General features: G+C 48.0%; 1 protein-coding gene across 2 annotated transcripts in view; it reads left to right on the top strand.

Annotated features, from left to right (window-relative positions):
- Positions 1 to 17,972, top strand: part of LOC138364894 (uncharacterized) — a 110,550-nt gene that overhangs the window by 41,043 nt on the left and 51,535 nt on the right. For both annotated transcript variants that reach the window (XM_069324953.1, XM_069324952.1), the window contains exons 5-6: positions 9,382 to 9,567; positions 10,454 to 10,627. In XM_069324953.1, coding sequence (XP_069181054.1) covers positions 9,382 to 9,567; positions 10,454 to 10,627 — 360 coding nt within the window. The remainder of the gene's footprint in view (positions 1 to 9,381; positions 9,568 to 10,453; positions 10,628 to 17,972) is intronic.

Here is a 17,972-nt window from a genome sequence, read left to right as displayed (position 1 = left end):
GGGTAACTCCCCCTCACATTTTACTAGGAGGGCAACTCCTCCTCCCATTTTACTAGGAGGGTAACTCCCCCTCACATTTTACTAGGAGGGTAACTCCCCCTCACATTTTACTAGGAGGGTAACTCCCCCTCACATTTTACTAGGAGGGCAACTCCTCCTCCCATTTTACTAGGAGGGTAACTCCCCCTCACATTTTACTAGGAGGGTAACTCCCCCTCACATTTTACAAGGAGGGTAACTCCCCCTCACATTTTACTAGGAGAGCAACTCCTCCTCCCATTTTACTAGGAGGGCAACTCCCCCTCACATTTTACTAGGAGGGTAACTCCCCCTCACATTTTACTAGGAGGGTAACTCCCCCTCACATTTTACTAGGAGGGGCAACTCCCCCTCCCATTTTACTAGGAGGGTAACTCCCCCTCACATTTTACAAGGAGAGCAACTCCCCCTCACATTTTACTAGGAGGGCAACTCCTCCTCCCATTTTACTAGGAGGGCAACTCCCCCTCCCATTTTACTAGGAGGGTAACTCCCCCTCACATTTTACTAGGAGAGCAACTCCCCCTCCCATTTTACTAGGTGGGGCAACTCCCCCTCCCATTTTACTAGGAGGGTAACTCCTTCTTCCATTTTACTAGGAGGGTAACTCCTCCTTCCATTTTACTAGGAGGGTAACTCCCCCTCCCATTTTACTAGGAGGGTAACTCCCCCTCACATTTTACTAGGAGGGTAACTCCCCCCTCACATTTTACTAGGAGGGCAACTCCCCCTCCCATTTTACTAGGTGGGGCAACTCCCCCTCACATTTTACTAGGAGGGTAACTCCCCCTCACATTTTACTAGGAGGGTAACTCCCCCTCACATTTTACTAGGAGGGTAACTCCCCCTCACATTTTACTAGGAGGGTAACTCCCCCTCACATTTTACTAGGAGGGTAACTCCCCCTCACATTTTACTAGGAGGGCAACTCCCCCTCCCATTTTACTAGGTGGGGCAACTCCCCCTCACATTTTACTAGGTGGGGCAACTCCCCCTCCCATTTTACTAGGAGGGTAACTCCCCCTCCCATTTTACTAGGAGGGCAACTCCCCCTCACATTTTACTAGGAGGGGCAACTCCCCCTCACATTTTACTAGGAGGGTAACTCCCCCTCACATTTTACTAGGAGGGTAACTCCCCCTCACATTTTACTAGGAGGGTAACTCCCCCTCACATTTTACTAGGAGGGTAACTCCCCCTCACATTTTACTAGGAGGGTAACTCCCCCTCACATTTTACTAGGAGGGCAACTCCCCCTCCCATTTTACTAGGAGGGCAACTCCTTCTCCTTGTTTTTGCTTTCTTTCTTTTCATAATACTTGAAATACCTCTGGAAATACTGCATCGGAAATCATATTTATTTTCGTTTCCACTGTTAGAATTAAATCAATATAATTTTTGCTCTCTTTCTTTTATTTCCTCGGAATTGTCTGTAACTCTGTCGCGTTTGTGTACCATACCTTAATGCTCTACATGAACACACTGTTCCCAGTTCTCAGAGGCAGGAAGTGGGTGAGAGGCAGGCAGTGAGTTCATGCCAGAGACTGAGTGGGAGGCAGGGAGTTGGTGGGAGGCAGGGAGTTGGTGGGAGGCAGGGAGTTGGTGGGAGGCAGGAAGTGGGTGAGAGGCAGGCAGGGAGTTCGAGCCTGAGACTGAGTGGGAGGCAGGGAGTTGGTGGGAGGCAGGAAGTGGGTGAGAGGCAGGCAGTGAGTTCGAGCCTGAGACTGAGTGGGAGGCAGGGAGTTGGTGGGAGGCAGGAAGTGGGTGAGAGGCAGGCAGTGAGTTCGAGCCTGAGACTGAGTGGGAGGCAGGGAGTTGGTGGGAGGCAGGAAGTGGGTGAGAGGCAGGCAGTGAGTTCGAGCCTGAGACTGAGTGGGAGGCTGGGAGTTGGTGGGAGGCAGGAAGTGGGTGAGAGGCAGGCAGTGAGTTCGAGCCAGAGACTGAGTGGGAGGCAGTGAGTTGGTGGGAGGCAGGCAGAGGGCGGGAGGCAGGCAGTGAGCGGGAGACAGGCAGTGGGCGGGAGACAGGCAGTGGGCGGGAGGCAGGCAGTGGGCGGGAGACAGGCAGTGGGCGGGAGACAGGCAGTGGGCGGGAGGCAGGCAGTGGGCGGGAGACAGGCAGTGGGCGGGAGGCAGGCAGTGGGCGGGAGACATGCAGTGGGCGGGAGGCAGGCAGTGGGCGGGAGGCAGGCAGAGGGCGGGAGACAGGCAGTGGGCGGGAGGCAGGCAGTGGGCGGGAGGCAGGCAGTGGGCGGGAGGCAGGCAGTGGGCGGGAGACAGGCAGTGGGCGGGAGGCAGGCAGTGGGCGGGAGGCAGGCAGTGGGCGGGAGGCAGGCAGAGGGCGGGAGACAGGCAGTGGGCGGGAGACAGGCAGTGGGCGGGAGGCAGGCAGTGGGCGGGAGGCAGGCAGAGGGCGGGAGACAGGCAGTGGGCGGGAGGCAGGCAGTGGGCGGGAGGCAGGCAGTGGGCGGGAGGCAGGCAGTGGGCGGGAGACAGGCAGTGGGCGGGAGGCAGGCAGTGGGCGGGAGGCAGGCAGAGGGCGGGAGGCAGGCAGTGTGGGGGGGAGGCAGGCAGTGGGCGGGAGGCAGGCAGTGGGCGGGAGACAGGCAGTGGGCGGGAGACAGGCAGTGGGCGGGAGGCAGGCAGTGGGCGGGAGACAGGCAGTGGGCGGGAGACAGGCAGTGGGCGGGAGACAGGCAGTGGGCGGGAGACAGGCAGTGGGCGGGAGGCAGGCAATGGGCGGGAGGCAGGCAGTGGGCGGGAGACAGGCAGTGGGCGGGAGACAGGCAGTGGGCGGGAGGCAGGCAGTGGGCGGGAGGCAGGCAGTGGGCGGGAGGCAGGCAGTGGGCGGGAGGCAGGCAGTGGGCGTGAGACAGGCAGTAAGCTGAAGGCAGGCAGTGGGCGGGAGGCAGGCAGTGGGCGGGAGGCAGGCAGTGGGCGGGAGGCAGGCAGTGGGCGGGAGGCAGGCAGTGGGCGGGAGGCAGGCAGTGGGCGTGAGACAGGCTGTAAGCTGAAGGCAGGCAGTGGGCGGGAGGCAGGCAGTGAGCGGGAGGCAGGCAGTGGGCGGGAGGCAGGCAGTGGGCGGGAGACAGGCAGTAAGCTGGAGGCAGTCAGTGGGCGGGAGGCAGGCAGTGGGCGGGAGACAGGCAGTAAGCTGGAGGCAGGCAGTGGGCGGGAGGCAGGCAGTGGGCGGGAGGCAGGCAGTGGGCGGGAGGCAGGCAGTGGGCGTGAGACAGGCAGTAAGCTGAAGGCAGGCAGTGGGCGGGAGGCAGGCAGTGGGCGGGAGGCAGGCAGTGGGCGGGAGGCAGGCAGTGGGCGGGAGACAGGCAGTAAGCTGAAGGCAGGCAGTGGGCGGGAGGCAGGCAGTGGGCGGGAGGCAGGCAGTGGGCGTGAGACAGGCAGTAAGCTGAAGGCAGGCAGTGGGCGGGAGGCAGGCAGTGGGCGGGAGGCAGGCAGTGGGCGTGAGACAGGCAGTGGGCGGGAGGCAGGCAGTGGGCGTGAGACAGGCAGTAAGCTGAAGGCAGGCAGTGGGCGGGAGGCAGGCAGTGGGCGGGAGGCAGGCAGTGGGCGTGAGACAGGCAGTGGGCGGGAGGCAGGCAGTGGGCGGGAGACAGGCAGTAAGCTGAAGGCAGGCAGTGGGCTGGAGGCAGGCAGTGGGCGGGAGGCAGGCAGTGGGCGTGAGACAGGCAGTAAGCTGAAGGCAGGCAGTGGGCGGGAGGCAGGCAGTGGGCGGGAGGCAGGCAGTGGGCGGGAGGCAGGCAGTAGGCGGGAGACAGGCAGTAAGCTGAAGGCAGGCAGTGGGCGGGAGGCAGGCAGTGGGCGGGAGGCAGGCAGTGGGCGTGAGACAGGCAGTAAGCTGAAGGCAGGCAGTGGGCGGGAGGCAGGCAGTGGGCGGGAGGCAGGCAGTGGGCGTGAGACAGGCAGTGGGCGGGAGGCAGGCAGTGGGCGTGAGACAGGCAGTAAGCTGAAGGCAGGCAGTGGGCGGGAGGCAGGCAGTGGGCGGGAGGCAGGCAGTGGGCGTGAGACAGGCAGTGGGCGGGAGGCAGGCAGTGGGCGGGAGACAGGCAGTAAGCTGAAGGCAGGCAGTGGGCGGGAGGCAGGCAGTGGGCGGGAGGCAGGCAGTGGGCGTGAGACAGGCAGTAAGCTGAAGGCAGGCAGTGGGCGGGAGGCAGGCAGTGGGCGGGAGGCAGGCAGTGGGCGGGAGGCAGGCAGTGGGCGGGAGGCAGGCAGTGGGCGTGAGACAGGCAGTAAGCTGAAGGCAGGCAGTGGGCGGGAGGCAGGCAGTGGGCGGGAGGCAGGCAGTGGGCGGGAGGCAGGCAGTGGGCGTGAGACAGGCAGTGGGCGGGAGGGTCTAGGTATAGACTCCAGGCTGGAGCCGCATGCTCCAGTATTGGTCTGACATATGAGGTATACAATGTTCTGAATGATTCCTTAAACAATTGTTTGAAAGTTCTTATGTTTGCCATCCTTGCATCTGCCGCTGATGATAATCTTTTTGATGTGGGCTTCAGGGGACAGGTCTGGTGTGATATCAACCCCTAGTCCTCTCTCTCTTCCCGATTCCTGAAGGATTTTATCTCCCAACTGGCGCCTTGAGTTTGGTCTCCTGCTCCCTACACCTATATTCATCACGTTACACTTGCAAGAGTTACACTCAAGTATTTATTAATTTACGATTCTTTCAGTCTTGTCCAGATCCTCTTCTAGTCACCTGCTGTCCTCCTCTGTCTTAATCTTTCTCATAATATTGCATCATCAGCAAACATTGAGATGAAAAGGTTATACCCTCTGGAAGATCATTTACGTATATCAGAAACAGGATAAGTCCGAATACAGAAACCTGTGGGACTCCTTTGGTGACATCACGCCATTCTAAGGTCTCACCCCTCAATGTAATTCTCCTTCCTGTTGTTTAGGTTCTCCCTTATCCACTGGAGCACCTTACCCATTACTCCAGCCTTTTTCTGCAACTTATGCAACAGCTTCTTATGGGGTACTTTATCAAAACCTTTTTGACAGTCCAATAAAATGCAGTCTGTCCACCTTTCTCTTTCTTACTTGATGCTTGTTGTTTGATCATAACAATTTATTAAACCTTTGAGGCATGATTTGCCATCCCTGAACCTATGCTGATGGTGTGCTACAAAGTTTCTCTCCAGATGTGCTACAAACTTTTTTCCTCCCAATCTTCTCCATCACCATGCATGGTATACAAGTTAAGGACGCCGGCCTGCAGTTTAGGGCCTCCTGCCTATCCCCCTATTTGTATATTGGGACTACATTAGCTACCTTCTAACTTTCTGGTATGTCTCCTGTTTCTGTTTCACACAGATTGGCATGCAAAGTGTTTCTACGCCCTCTTTCAAAGTCCAAAGTTAGATTTCATCTAGTCCAACGGTCATAGTCACGTTCAGATCTAGCGGATACCTCCTAACCTCATCTCTGGTAATTTCAATATCTTCCATTGACTGCTTGGTTTATTGCTACTGCTCTTAGTTCAGGGACCTCATCTTCCTCTATTGTAAAGGCCTCCTGGAATATCTTCTTGAGTTTTTCACACACAACTCTTTGTCTTTCTCTGTGTAGCCATCGAATTTAATAGATTTATTAAAGATTATGTTTCTTCAAACTTTCTCAGTTTCATCATTTGTTTTTTTCACTCCTGTTTTCCTCCTGATGTGGCTTAATAGCAGTTTTGTTAGGGTCTTGGCTTTATTTGCTATGTCATTTTCATACTGCTTCTCTGCTGACTCTGAGGTACCCATTTCTGGTCCTCTCGTATCTCTCTCTGCTCTCTGGTGTCCTTGAATTAATATAGTTTCTCCATACCCTTGTGGACCTTACACCATAACCTTCCGTGCTTCTTTACACTCCTGATCGAACCTGTGTGGGGTTCAGTCACATACATACATGCACAAATCACACACATACACTGATGTGTGTGTGTGTGTGTGTGTGTGTGTGTGTATTTACTATTTGTGCCTGCAGAATCGAGCTATAACCTCTTGGACCCCACTTTTCTAACCAATCTGTTTTTTATTCTATGATTTCTACTACATATCGTTCTAGCACACGCATACACACACATTGTATGAAAGCAAAGGAGCTGAACAAAAGGGCATGGAGGAACTTCCGTAATAACAGAACACCAGAAAGTGGAGAGAGATACCAGAGAACCAGGTACGAGTATGTTAGTGTGAGAAGAGCAGTTGAGAAAAGGTATGAAAATGATGTAGCTAATAAATCCAAGACCGAACCAAAGAACCTACACAGTCACATCAGGAGGAAGACAACAGTGAAGGAACAGGTGATGAAACTTAGGATAGGTGAGGACAGGTACACAGAGAATGACAAAGAGGTGTGTGAGGAACTCAACAAAAGGTTCCAGGAGGTCTTTACAATAGAACACAGAGAAGTCACGGCGCTAGGAGAGGTGGCAGCAAATCAGGCGACCTTGGAAAGGTTCGAAATTACAAGAGATGAGGTCAAGAAGCACCTATTGGAACTGGATGTGAGAAAAGCTGTTGGGTCGGACGGAATCTCACCATGGGTATTGAAAGAGTGTGCAGGAGCACTTTGTTTGCCACTCTCCATAGTGTACAATAGGTCACTGAAAACGGGTGACCTACCAGAAATATGGAAGACGGCTAATGTAGTCCCAATATACAAAAAGGGTGACAGACAAGAGGCACTGAACTACAGGCCAGTGTCCTTAACTTGTATACCATGCAAGGTGATGGAGAAGATTGTGAGAAAAAACCTAGTAACACATCTGGAGAGAAGAGACTTCGTGACAAACCACCAACATGGGTTCAGGGAGGGTAAATCTTGCCTTACAGGCTTAATTGAATTCTACGATCAGGTGACAAAGATTAAGCAAGAAAGAGAAGGATGGGCGGACTACATTTTTTTTAGACTGTCGGAAAGCCTTTGACACAGTACCCCATAAAAGGCTGTTGCATAAGCTGGAGAAACAAGCAGGAGTAACTGGTCGGGCGCTCCAGTGGATAAGGGAGTACCTAAACAATAGGAAGCAGAGAGTTACAGTGAGGAGTGAGACCTCAGATTGGCGTGAAGTCACCAGTGGAGCCCTACAGGGCTCTGTACTGGGACCTATCCTGTTTCTGATATACGTAAATGATCTCCCAGAGGGTATAGACTCATTCCTCTCAATGTTTGCTGACGACGCCATAATTATGAGAAGGATTAAGACAGAGGAGGATAGCTTGAGGCTACAAGAAGACCTGGACAAGCTGCATGAATGGTCGAACAAATGGTTGTTAGAGTTTAAACCAAACAAATGTAATGTAATGAAAATAGGCGTAGCGAGCAGGAGACCAGATACAAGGTATCATTTGGGAGATGAAGTACTTCAAGAGTCAGAGAGAGAGAAAGACCTGGGGGTTGATATCACGCCAGACCTGTCCCCTGAAGCTCATATCAAGAGGATAACATCAGCGGCATATACCAGGTTGGCTAACATAAGAACGCCCTTTAGAAACTTGTGTAAGGATTCTTTCAGAACATTATATACCACATATGTCAGACCAATCCTGGAGTATGCGGCTCCAGCATGGAGTCCATATCTAGTCAAGCATAAGACTAAAATGGAAAAGGTTCAAAGGTTTGCCACCAGACTAATACCCGAGCTGAGAGGTATGAGCTACGAGGAGAGACTACGGGAATTAAACCTCACTTCGTTGGAAGACAGAAGAGTTAGGGGGACATGATCACCACATTCAAGATTCTCAAGATAATCGACAGGATAAAGACAGGCTATTTAGCACAAGGGGCACACGCACAAGGGGACACAGGTGGAAACTGAGTGCCCAAATGAGCCACAGAGATATTAGAAAGAACTTTTTTAGTGTCAGAGTGGTTGACAAATGGAATGCATTAGGAAGTGATGTGGTGGAGGCTGACTCCATATACAGTTTCAAGTGTAGATATGATAGAGCCCAATAGGCTAAGGAACCTGTACACCTGTTGATTGACGGTTGAGAGGCGGGACCAATGAGCCAGATCTCAACCCCCGCAAGCACAATTAGGTGAGTACAATTAGGTGAGTACATTCCCTGGAAGCAGCCTGTAGCAGCTGTCTAACTTCCAGGTTCCTATTTGCTGGTAGGTGAACAGGAGTATCAGGGTGAAAGAAACTCTGCACATTTGTTTCTGACTTGGCGGGGAATCGAACCCGTGCCCTTCGAACAACGACCCCCGAGCGTTGTGAACTCAGCCGAGAAGTCCCTTGTGTAATTACCAGAGTAATTACCTAAGTGTAGTTCCAGGATGAAAGCTACTCTCGTGGTGTCCCATATTCCCAGTACTCTGTCGTATAACGCTGTTAAACTACTGAAGTTTTAAGTCTCTATCACTTTCTCACGTAACTTGTTCCAACTGTCAACCACTCTGCCTTTGTCACCTCTTCCCGGTCTTTCTGTTATTCTTGTTTATCCTCCTCGGCCTCGTAGCCGAGGCCTCGTAGCCGTATTCTTGTTTATCCTCCTAAGGGGCCTCGTAGCCTGGTGGATAGCGAGCAGGATTCGTAATTCTGTGCCGCGGGTTCGATTCCCGCACGAGGCAGAAACAAATGGGCAAAAGTTTCTTTCACCCTGAATGCCCCTGTTACCTAGCAGTAAATAGGTACCTGGGAGTTAGTCAGCTGGCTTCCTGGGGGTGGAGGCCTGGTCGAGGACCGGGCCGCGGGGACACTAAAGCCCCGAAATCATCTCAAGATAACCTCAAGATAACCTCCTCTCAAACCACACTCTCTTCTACCTCCTCCTCTTGAAGCCTCGAACGACTCACCTTCCTCATCATTCCAGGACTCTTCTTCAACATCCTTCCTCTTAATCGTTCACTCACAATCTTTCCTTGTCCAGCTTCTTAGTAAATGCGTTCACACCAGCCATCTTCTCCACAATTTTCAGTTCAACTACTTGACGGTAGAGCTAGTCTCGCTTCTTGCAGGTCGGCGTTCAATCCCCCGATCGTCCAAGTGGTTGGGCACAATTCCTTCCCCCCCTTCCCCGTCCCATGCCAAATCCTTATCCTGACCCCTTTCCAGTGATATATAGTTGTAATGGCTTGGCGCTTTCTCCTGATAATTCCCTCCCCTCCACAATCCTCATACATTAACATTTCCTAACAACTGTAAGTCTTGTTTTGGGAGTCTTGAGTTTTGTGGAATTCTTATTGTAAAGCTTTTAATTTGGTATATTTCTTTAAACATTCCTCCATATGCATTTATTTTTGTATTATTTCATGCAATCCATAACAAAATGTTTAATCACATGTATTTAAACCATAAAACTCGGCTTGTAAATATATTGTTGTATTATAGAGCCCATAGCACTGGTGGTGGAGCTGACGTGGGGCAGTAAGACGGTGGAGGATGTAACCCTGGACCAGAAGGAACAGGACTACTGTCTGCAGGTAAAGCTAGATAACGGGTCACCTGCGTCGGCTTTCCAGTGTGCGCTGAACGGGTCCCTCGTGTACACATGTCGGTCTTTTGATGACTGTGAAGGTGAGCGTCTCAAACCCATTCCAGTTTTTGTGTCTATAAAATGTTGACTATTAAACCCATATATGATCTCTGTGTGGCATAATGTTTCACTTTTACCTATTTGTAAATTGTGTCAACAAAATTATTCGCACATCCTCGAAAAAGATACGTGATCTGCTCCAGAAATTTTAGCCAAATATGCCCAGTTTGCTAACTGTAGGTAGTAACTGAGTGAGTGTAATCTATCCACCGCTTCCCACTTGATGGGGGGTGGGGGGGGGCGGTGTACAGGACAAACATATCAATATTGACATTAGCTCTCCACATATGTCAGTTGCTTAATTTAGAGACTCCTTGTGGTCGGTATCGAGCCCAGTGATAATGTGACAATGAGAATTGAATTTTGCAAGTAGCTCATCAAGACTAACTTGCTGAGCTAAGTGAATTGTGGGGTTCAGTTCCTGAGCCCATTATGTGCCTCTTTAACCCTTCCCATTACCGCCCACAGGAAGGGTATGAGAAGCATGGTAAATTAACTAAAAAAATTCTTCCGATCAATAATATTATAATATATAGGTAGGAGTGGGTTGCAATACCATTTTAACTTTGTGCCTTTGAATATGAAAACTTCTCCCACAAACTAAGAAATAAAGTACCGTAGTTATAAAGGAGATGTTGGTGTTAATATGGAAGAATAAGTTCTGACATATTCCTATATTCAGGCATTGAAGATACAAATAACGAGATTCTTTATTGTTGCTTATTTGGTGATGGGAGCAGCATAGCTTAGATGGTCAATTCCTTAAATATTTAAATACAATTTCCAAATGATTGTACTTGCATACCTCGTGGTCTTGAGTTATACATTTGTATTGTAAGTTTGAGTGTTTACATTGTTGTGTTGCAGGAAGCGGAGTGCTGGCCACTCATCGCGCCAACCCAAGGAATGTCTCGAAGAACTCTTGCTCCGGTATACCCTTTGCTAACATGAGCAACCAACTCTATGGCCAATACTCCTGCTGGATGGAAAGGTGTTTGGGGAAAAATATATCCGGATTAAAAGATGTGTATCCGAGTTCAGGTGAATTTTCCCATTTATCATGTGGTTTTGTAGATGGCTGACCTAGTTACCTCATATTGAATGTTGACTGAGTTTCAAGGGCCAATTAGGTACAGATATATGTTTCGTAATGCAGTTGATCATATTATCTTTTAGTAAGTTATTTTTTATTAAACCCGCACTCAGTGGATGAGAGTTGAGTGGCTCCTACTGACATGACTGTGCTCCAGACCTGGTTACATTTTGGCCTCTTGAGCTGTTTCAGTTCTTCACACAATTCAGATGAATTTGCTTCTTGCCTTCCTGCGAAGTAACCCACTTTCTTCTCTGCTCTTTCATCTGAAATTTTTCCTTTTTTTTTGGCTTATTGGAATCTGTTACTGAATTATAAGTTGGTCCTCGTTTTCTCACTCCCTCACCTCCTTGTTTAGCAACCATCTATCTACTACCCCTTCATATCTTTAAATGATTTAAACCATCATTTTATTTGCCCATTTTCCTTTAAGGTCAGCACCCAATTGGATTTGTCCCAGATAGCCTTATTAACACTTATCGTTCCCTTTATGGAACTCTAATCATCATCTTATCTTGTAATATCAGTTCCCGTGGGGTAGCGGTAAGACGCTCGCCTGACGTTTTGCGAGCCCTTTGTCCTAGATTCGTATCCTGGACGGGGAGGATTTACTGGGCGCAAATCTTTAACTGTAGCCTCTGTTTAACTCAGCAGTAAAATGGGTACTTGGTTGTTAAACGATTTCGTGGGGTCGTATTCCGGGGAACATAGGATTTAGGACTTGCCCGAAACGCTATGCGTGCTAGTGGCTGTACAAGAATGCAAGAACTCTTGTATATATATATATATCTATATAAATAAAGATGGAAATGTTCGTTTGTTCAAAATCGCTAATCTCTGAAAGTTCTTAGCCGATTGCTTTGAAATTTTCACACAACGTTCCATTCGCATCCGAGCAGGTTTTTATATACATACTATATAGATGTCACGTCTGTGACGGTAAAAAAACATGTTTTTTCTGAAAAACTGTATTTTTCATGTGAGAAATCTTCAAAACCTCTTTACCGATTGCTTTGAAATTTTGACAACGTTGCATTCGAATAGGCGCGTCTTTTTATATATCAACTATATACATACCTCACTTGTGACAGGAAAAAAACATGCTTTTTTTTTAAGAACAGCGCCATCTGTTGGACGTAAGGGCCACACATGCTATAATCTCCAAAAGTTCTTCACCAATTGCTTTGAAATTTTGACACAGCATTGCATTCGAATAGGCGCGTCTTTTTATATACCTACTATATAGCTGCCACCCCTGTGACAGGTAAAAACATGTGTTTAAAAAAAAACAGCACCATCTGTTGCACATAATGGCAACATGCACGTTATACCAAATATGTCACGAATTTCATTTCAATGTTTCTGATTGCATTGATAAATTTTATTTTCATAGATTTCGATTTATTTTGTTTTTTAGTGAATTATTTTGTGTGACATTGTGTTGGAATTGAGCTGTGTTGTTTACTATACCGTTCATTTCATAAGTAAAAATGTAGATGTCACACATGTGACAGGTAAAACTATGCTTTTCTTGAAAAACAGCGCCATCTGTTGCATGTAAGAGCAACATACATGCTATACTAGATATGTTACAATTCCATATCAATGTTTCTGACTGCATTGATAAATTGAATTTTCATAGATTTTGATTTATTTTCATTTTGATTTAATTATTTTGTGTGAATTGCATTCGAATTGAGCTGTGTTCTTTACCAGACCGTTCATTTCGTGAGTATACTTTATTTTTATATTTTTTCATATTTTCATTTCATTTTTAAATGTTTTTCTTATATTTCATTGATGGGAACATCAGATCATTTGATGTTCCCAATTTTCTGACTGTAACATCAGACCATTTGGGAAGGCATCGGACGAGGGGAAGAAATTGGTGCGGAGGACGAGGGGACGGGGGAGTTTGGGATGGTGGGGACGAGGGGATGGGGGAATAGAGAATGGTGGGGAGGACAAAGTGACAGGGTAGTGGGGCATGGTGGGAAGAAAGAGAGGATGGTGGAGTGGGGAATGGTGGGGAGGACGATTGGACGGAAGTGAGAGATGGTGGGAAGGACGAGGGGACAAGGGAGGGGGTAATGGTGGGGAAGGACGAGGGGACGGTGGAGTTTGGGATGGTGGGGACGAGGGGATGGGGGAATAGAGAATGGTGGGGAGGACAAAGGTATAGGGAAAGTTGCTGTGGCTCAGCAACGCGTGGCTGGATACTGCTAGTCATATAAATAAAAATGTAAATGTTCGTTTGTTCAAAATCGCTGATCTCCGAAAGTTCTTCACCGATTGCTTTGAAATTTTCACACAACGTTCCTTTCGCATCCGAGCAGGTTTTTATATACATACTATATAGATGTCACATCTGTGGTCAGAAAAAAAAACTTTTTTTTTTTAAACTGTGGTTTTTTATGTGTTTTTTATGTTGAGGGAAATCTTCGAATCCTCTTTACTGATTGCTTTGAAATTTTGACACAACGTTGCATTCGAATAGGCGTGTATTTTTATATACCTACTATATATATGCCTCACCTGTGACAGGAAAAAACATGCTTTTTTCGAAAAACAGCGCCATCTGTTGGATGTAAGAGCAACACACGCAATAATCTCTGAAATTTCTTCATCGATTGGTTTGAAATTTTGACACAACGTTCCATTCGAATAGGTGCGCGTTTTTATAAGCTTACAATATAAGATTCCACACCTGGGACAGGTAAAAACGTGCTTCTTTTTAAAAACAGCGCCATCTGTTGCACGTAAGAGCACCACAAGCTCTACCAAATATTTCACGAATTCCATTTCAATGTTTCCGATTGCACTGATAAATTTAATTTTCATAGATTTCGATTTATTTTCATTTTCATTTTATTATTTTGTATGACATTGCTTTGGAATTGAGCTGTGTAGTTTACCATACTGTTCATTTCGTGAGTATATGTAGAGATACCACACCTGTGACAGGTAAAATCATACCTTTTTTGGAAAAACAGCGCCATCTGTTGCACATAAGAGCAACACACGCACTATACTATATATGTTATGATTCCATTTCAGTGTTCCGATTACATTGATAAATTTAATTTTTATTGATTTTGATTTATTTTCATTTTGATTCAATTATTTTGTATGACATTGCGTTGGAATTTAGCTGTGTTGTTTACCATACCGTTCATTTCTTCAGTTTAGTTTAGTTTAATATTTTTTCATTTTTTTCAATTCGTTTTTTTAACTGCTTTTCTTATTTTTCATTGATGGGAACATCAGATCATTTGGGAATGCATCGGACAAGGGAGTGGGGAATGGAGGGAAAGACGAGGGGATGGAAGTGGGAGGATTATGGGGAGGACGAGGGGACAGGGGAGGGGGTAATGGTGGGGAGGACGAGTTGATGGGGACTCTGGGGATGGTGTGGACGAGGGGACGGGGGAATGGAGAATGGACGGGGGGGAGAACAAGGGGACAAGGGAGAGGGGGGTTGTGGGGAGGAAGAGGGGACAGGGGAGGGGGAATGGTAAGGAGGACGAGGGGACAGGGGAGTGGTGAGATTATGGGGAGGACGAGGGGACGGGGGAGTGGTGAGATGATGGGGAGGACGAGGGGACGGGGGAGTGGTGAGATGATGGGGAGGATGAGGGGACAGGAGGGGGTAATAGTGGGGAGGACGAGGGGACGGGAGAGTGAGGAATGATTGGGAGGATGAGGGGACAGGGAAGGGGGGAATAGTGGGGAGGACTGGGAGACGGGAATGTTGCTGTGGCTCAGCAATGCGTGGCCGGGTACAGCTAGTAAAAAATTAAAAATCAAAATATAAATATCCCAATCACTCTTTAATATGACGCTCCATTAACAGTATTATTTTGGATCACAACGTCAGTGATTATTGGCTCCATGTGCTTTTTTGCATTTTTCAAAGCTGCACTTGTTTTCCCGCGAGAGTATCTGATCTAGCTATATTGTAGTGTTACTGTATTTTGTATCTTGCTGGTTCCTTCATATTTTGTCATAGAACATTATTGTCTGCTATGTCCTTATGCTTGGGTCTCCCTATATTATTCCCTTAATACAGATCCCATTTGCTTCTCTGCTAAAGTGATTTTCACTGCCAGTCTATTATATCATGTTTTCTTCACTTATTCATAAAATTATATGACCTGAGGGCTGTGCTGAAACGTTATGTCCTGCAGGCCATCGTTATTTACAATTCTACCAGTATTTGTATACAACAGCATTATACTCTTTAAGTTCTGTAACTATGTTGTATAATCTTGTTGAATTCTGGGACCTGAAAGGGTATATTGTTGTGAGGCATAATTGGGATATATATCTTTCTGTGATATTAGTGCACCTTCAACCCCGTGTGATATTACTGTTATATTGAGTTGGAGTAGATGTGGTGTAAAGTGTACGTATGTATTAATCGTGTATTTTGTGATGATAATGACGACGATTGGTAATAGTATCAGGAGATAATGATACATAGGAGTTTCTGGATTCACAGTCGATCTCTCAATGATTTTGGGCCCCCATGACTAGAAGTTATCTCCAATTCTATGTCTGCTGTTACTGCTGTCTTCAAGTCATCCATGCAAGCTTTTTTGTTGTCCTCATTTTCCTTATTGGACGATCTGTTGTTTGCTTACGGGTTGTGAATTATCAGGACCGCTATCCTCTTACCATCTGCTATCAGAGTGCAAGTGAAGGAGACTGTATGATTTGCATTCTGAGTCTCTAGTTATTCGAACTTCCACTCCCATTTTACTAGGAGGGCAACTCCCCCTCCCATTTTACTAGGAGGGCAACTCCCCCTCCCATTTTACTAGGAGGGCAACTCCCCCTCCCATTTTACTAGGAGGGCAACTCCCCCTCCCATTTTACTAGGAGGGCAACTCCCCCTCACATTTTACTAGGAGGGCAACTCCCCCTCACATTTTACTAGGAGGGCAACTCCCCCTCACATTTTACTAGGAGGGCAACTCCCCCCTCACATTTTACTAGGAGAGCAACTCCCCCTCCCATTTTACTAGGAGCGCAACTCCCCCTCCCATTTTACTAGGTGGGGCAACTCCCCCTCACATTTTACTAGGAGAGCAACTCCCCCTCCCATTTTACTAGGTGGGGCAACTCCCCCTCCCATTTTACTAGGTGGGGCAACTCCCCCTCCCATTTTACTAGGTGGGGCAACTCCCCCTCCCATTTTACTAGGAGGGTAACTCCCCCTCACATTTTACTAGGAGGGTAACTCCCCCTCCCATTTTACTAGGAGGGTAACTCCCCCTCCCATTTTACTAGGAGGGCAACTCCTCCTCCCATTTTACTAGGAGGGTAACTCCCCCTCACATTTTACTAGGAGGGTAACTCCCCCTCCCATTTTACTAGGAGGGTAACTCCCCCTCCCATTTTACTAGGAGGGCAACTCCTCCTCCCATTTTACTAGGAGGGTAACTCCCCCTCACATTTTACTAGGAGGGTAACTCCCCCTCCCATTTTACTAGGAGGGTAACTCCCCCTCCCATTTTACTAGGAGGGCAACTCCTCCTCCCATTTTACTAGGAGGGTAACTCCCCCTCACATTTTACTAGGAGGGTAACTCCCCCTCACATTTTACTAGGAGGGTAACTCCCCCTCCCATTTTACTAGGAGGGCAACTCCTCCTCACATTTTACTAGGAGGGTAACTCCCCCTCACATTTTACTAGGAGGGTAACTCCCCCTCCCATTTTACTAGGAGGGCAACTCCTCCTCCCATTTTACTAGGAGGGTAACTCCCCCTCACATTTTACTAGGAGGGTAACTCCCCCTCACATTTTACTAGGAGGGTAACTCCCCCTCACATTTTACTAGGAGGGTAACTCCCCCTCACATTTTACTAGGAGGGTAACTCCCCCTCACATTTTACTAGGAGGGCAACTCCTCCTCCCATTTTACTAGGAGGGTAACTCCCCCTCACATTTTACTAGGAGGGTAACTCCCCCTCACATTTTACTAGGAGGGTAACTCCCCCTCACATTTTACTAGGAGGGCAACTCCTCCTCCCATTTTACTAGGAGGGTAACTCCCCCTCACATTTTACTAGGAGGGTAACTCCCCCTCACATTTTACAAGGAGGGTAACTCCCCCTCACATTTTACTAGGAGAGCAACTCCTCCTCCCATTTTACTAGGAGGGCAACTCCCCCTCACATTTTACTAGGAGGGTAACTCCCCCTCACATTTTACTAGGAGGGTAACTCCCCCTCACATTTTACTAGGAGGGGCAACTCCCCCTCCCATTTTACTAGGAGGGTAACTCCCCCTCACATTTTACAAGGAGAGCAACTCCCCCTCACATTTTACTAGGAGGGCAACTCCTCCTCCCATTTTACTAGGAGGGCAACTCCCCCTCCCATTTTACTAGGAGGGTAACTCCCCCTCACATTTTACTAGGAGAGCAACTCCCCCTCCCATTTTACTAGGTGGGGCAACTCCCCCTCCCATTTTACTAGGAGGGTAACTCCTTCTTCCATTTTACTAGGAGGGTAACTCCTCCTTCCATTTTACTAGGAGGGTAACTCCCCCTCCCATTTTACTAGGAGGGTAACTCCCCCTCACATTTTACTAGGAGGGTAACTCCCCCTCACATTTTACTAGGAGGGCAACTCCCCCTCCCATTTTACTAGGTGGGGCAACTCCCCCTCACATTTTACTAGGAGGGTAACTCCCCCTCACATTTTACTAGGAGGGTAACTCCCCCTCACATTTTACTAGGAGGGTAACTCCCCCTCACATTTTACTAGGAGGGTAACTCCCCCTCACATTTTACTAGGAGGGTAACTCCCCCTCACATTTTACTAGGAGGGCAACTCCCCCTCCCATTTTACTAGGTGGGGCAACTCCCCCTCACATTTTACTAGGGGGGCAACTCCCCCTCCCATTTTACTAGGAGGGTAACTCCCCCTCCCATTTTACTAGGAGGGCAACTCCCCCTCACATTTTACTAGGAGGGGCAACTCCCCCTCACATTTTACTAGGAGGGTAACTCCCCCTCACATTTTACTAGGAGGGTAACTCCCCCTCACATTTTACTAGGAGGGTAACTCCCCCTCACATTTTACTAGGAGGGTAACTCCCCCTCACATTTTACTAGGAGGGTAACTCCCCCTCACATTTTACTAGGAGGGTAACTCCTTCTCCTTGTTTTTGCTTTCTTTCTTTTCATAATACTTGAAATACCTCTGGAAATACTGCATCGGAAATCATATTTATTTTCGTTTCCACTGTTAGAATTAAATCAATATAATTTTTGCTCTCTTTCT

Source organism: Procambarus clarkii, chromosome 15 (assembly GCF_040958095.1).
Source record: "Procambarus clarkii isolate CNS0578487 chromosome 15, FALCON_Pclarkii_2.0, whole genome shotgun sequence".
Lineage (NCBI taxonomy): Eukaryota > Metazoa > Arthropoda > Malacostraca > Decapoda > Cambaridae > Procambarus > Procambarus clarkii.
Note: the sequence above shows the minus strand (reverse complement) of the source record. Positions and strands in the feature narration are given on the sequence as shown.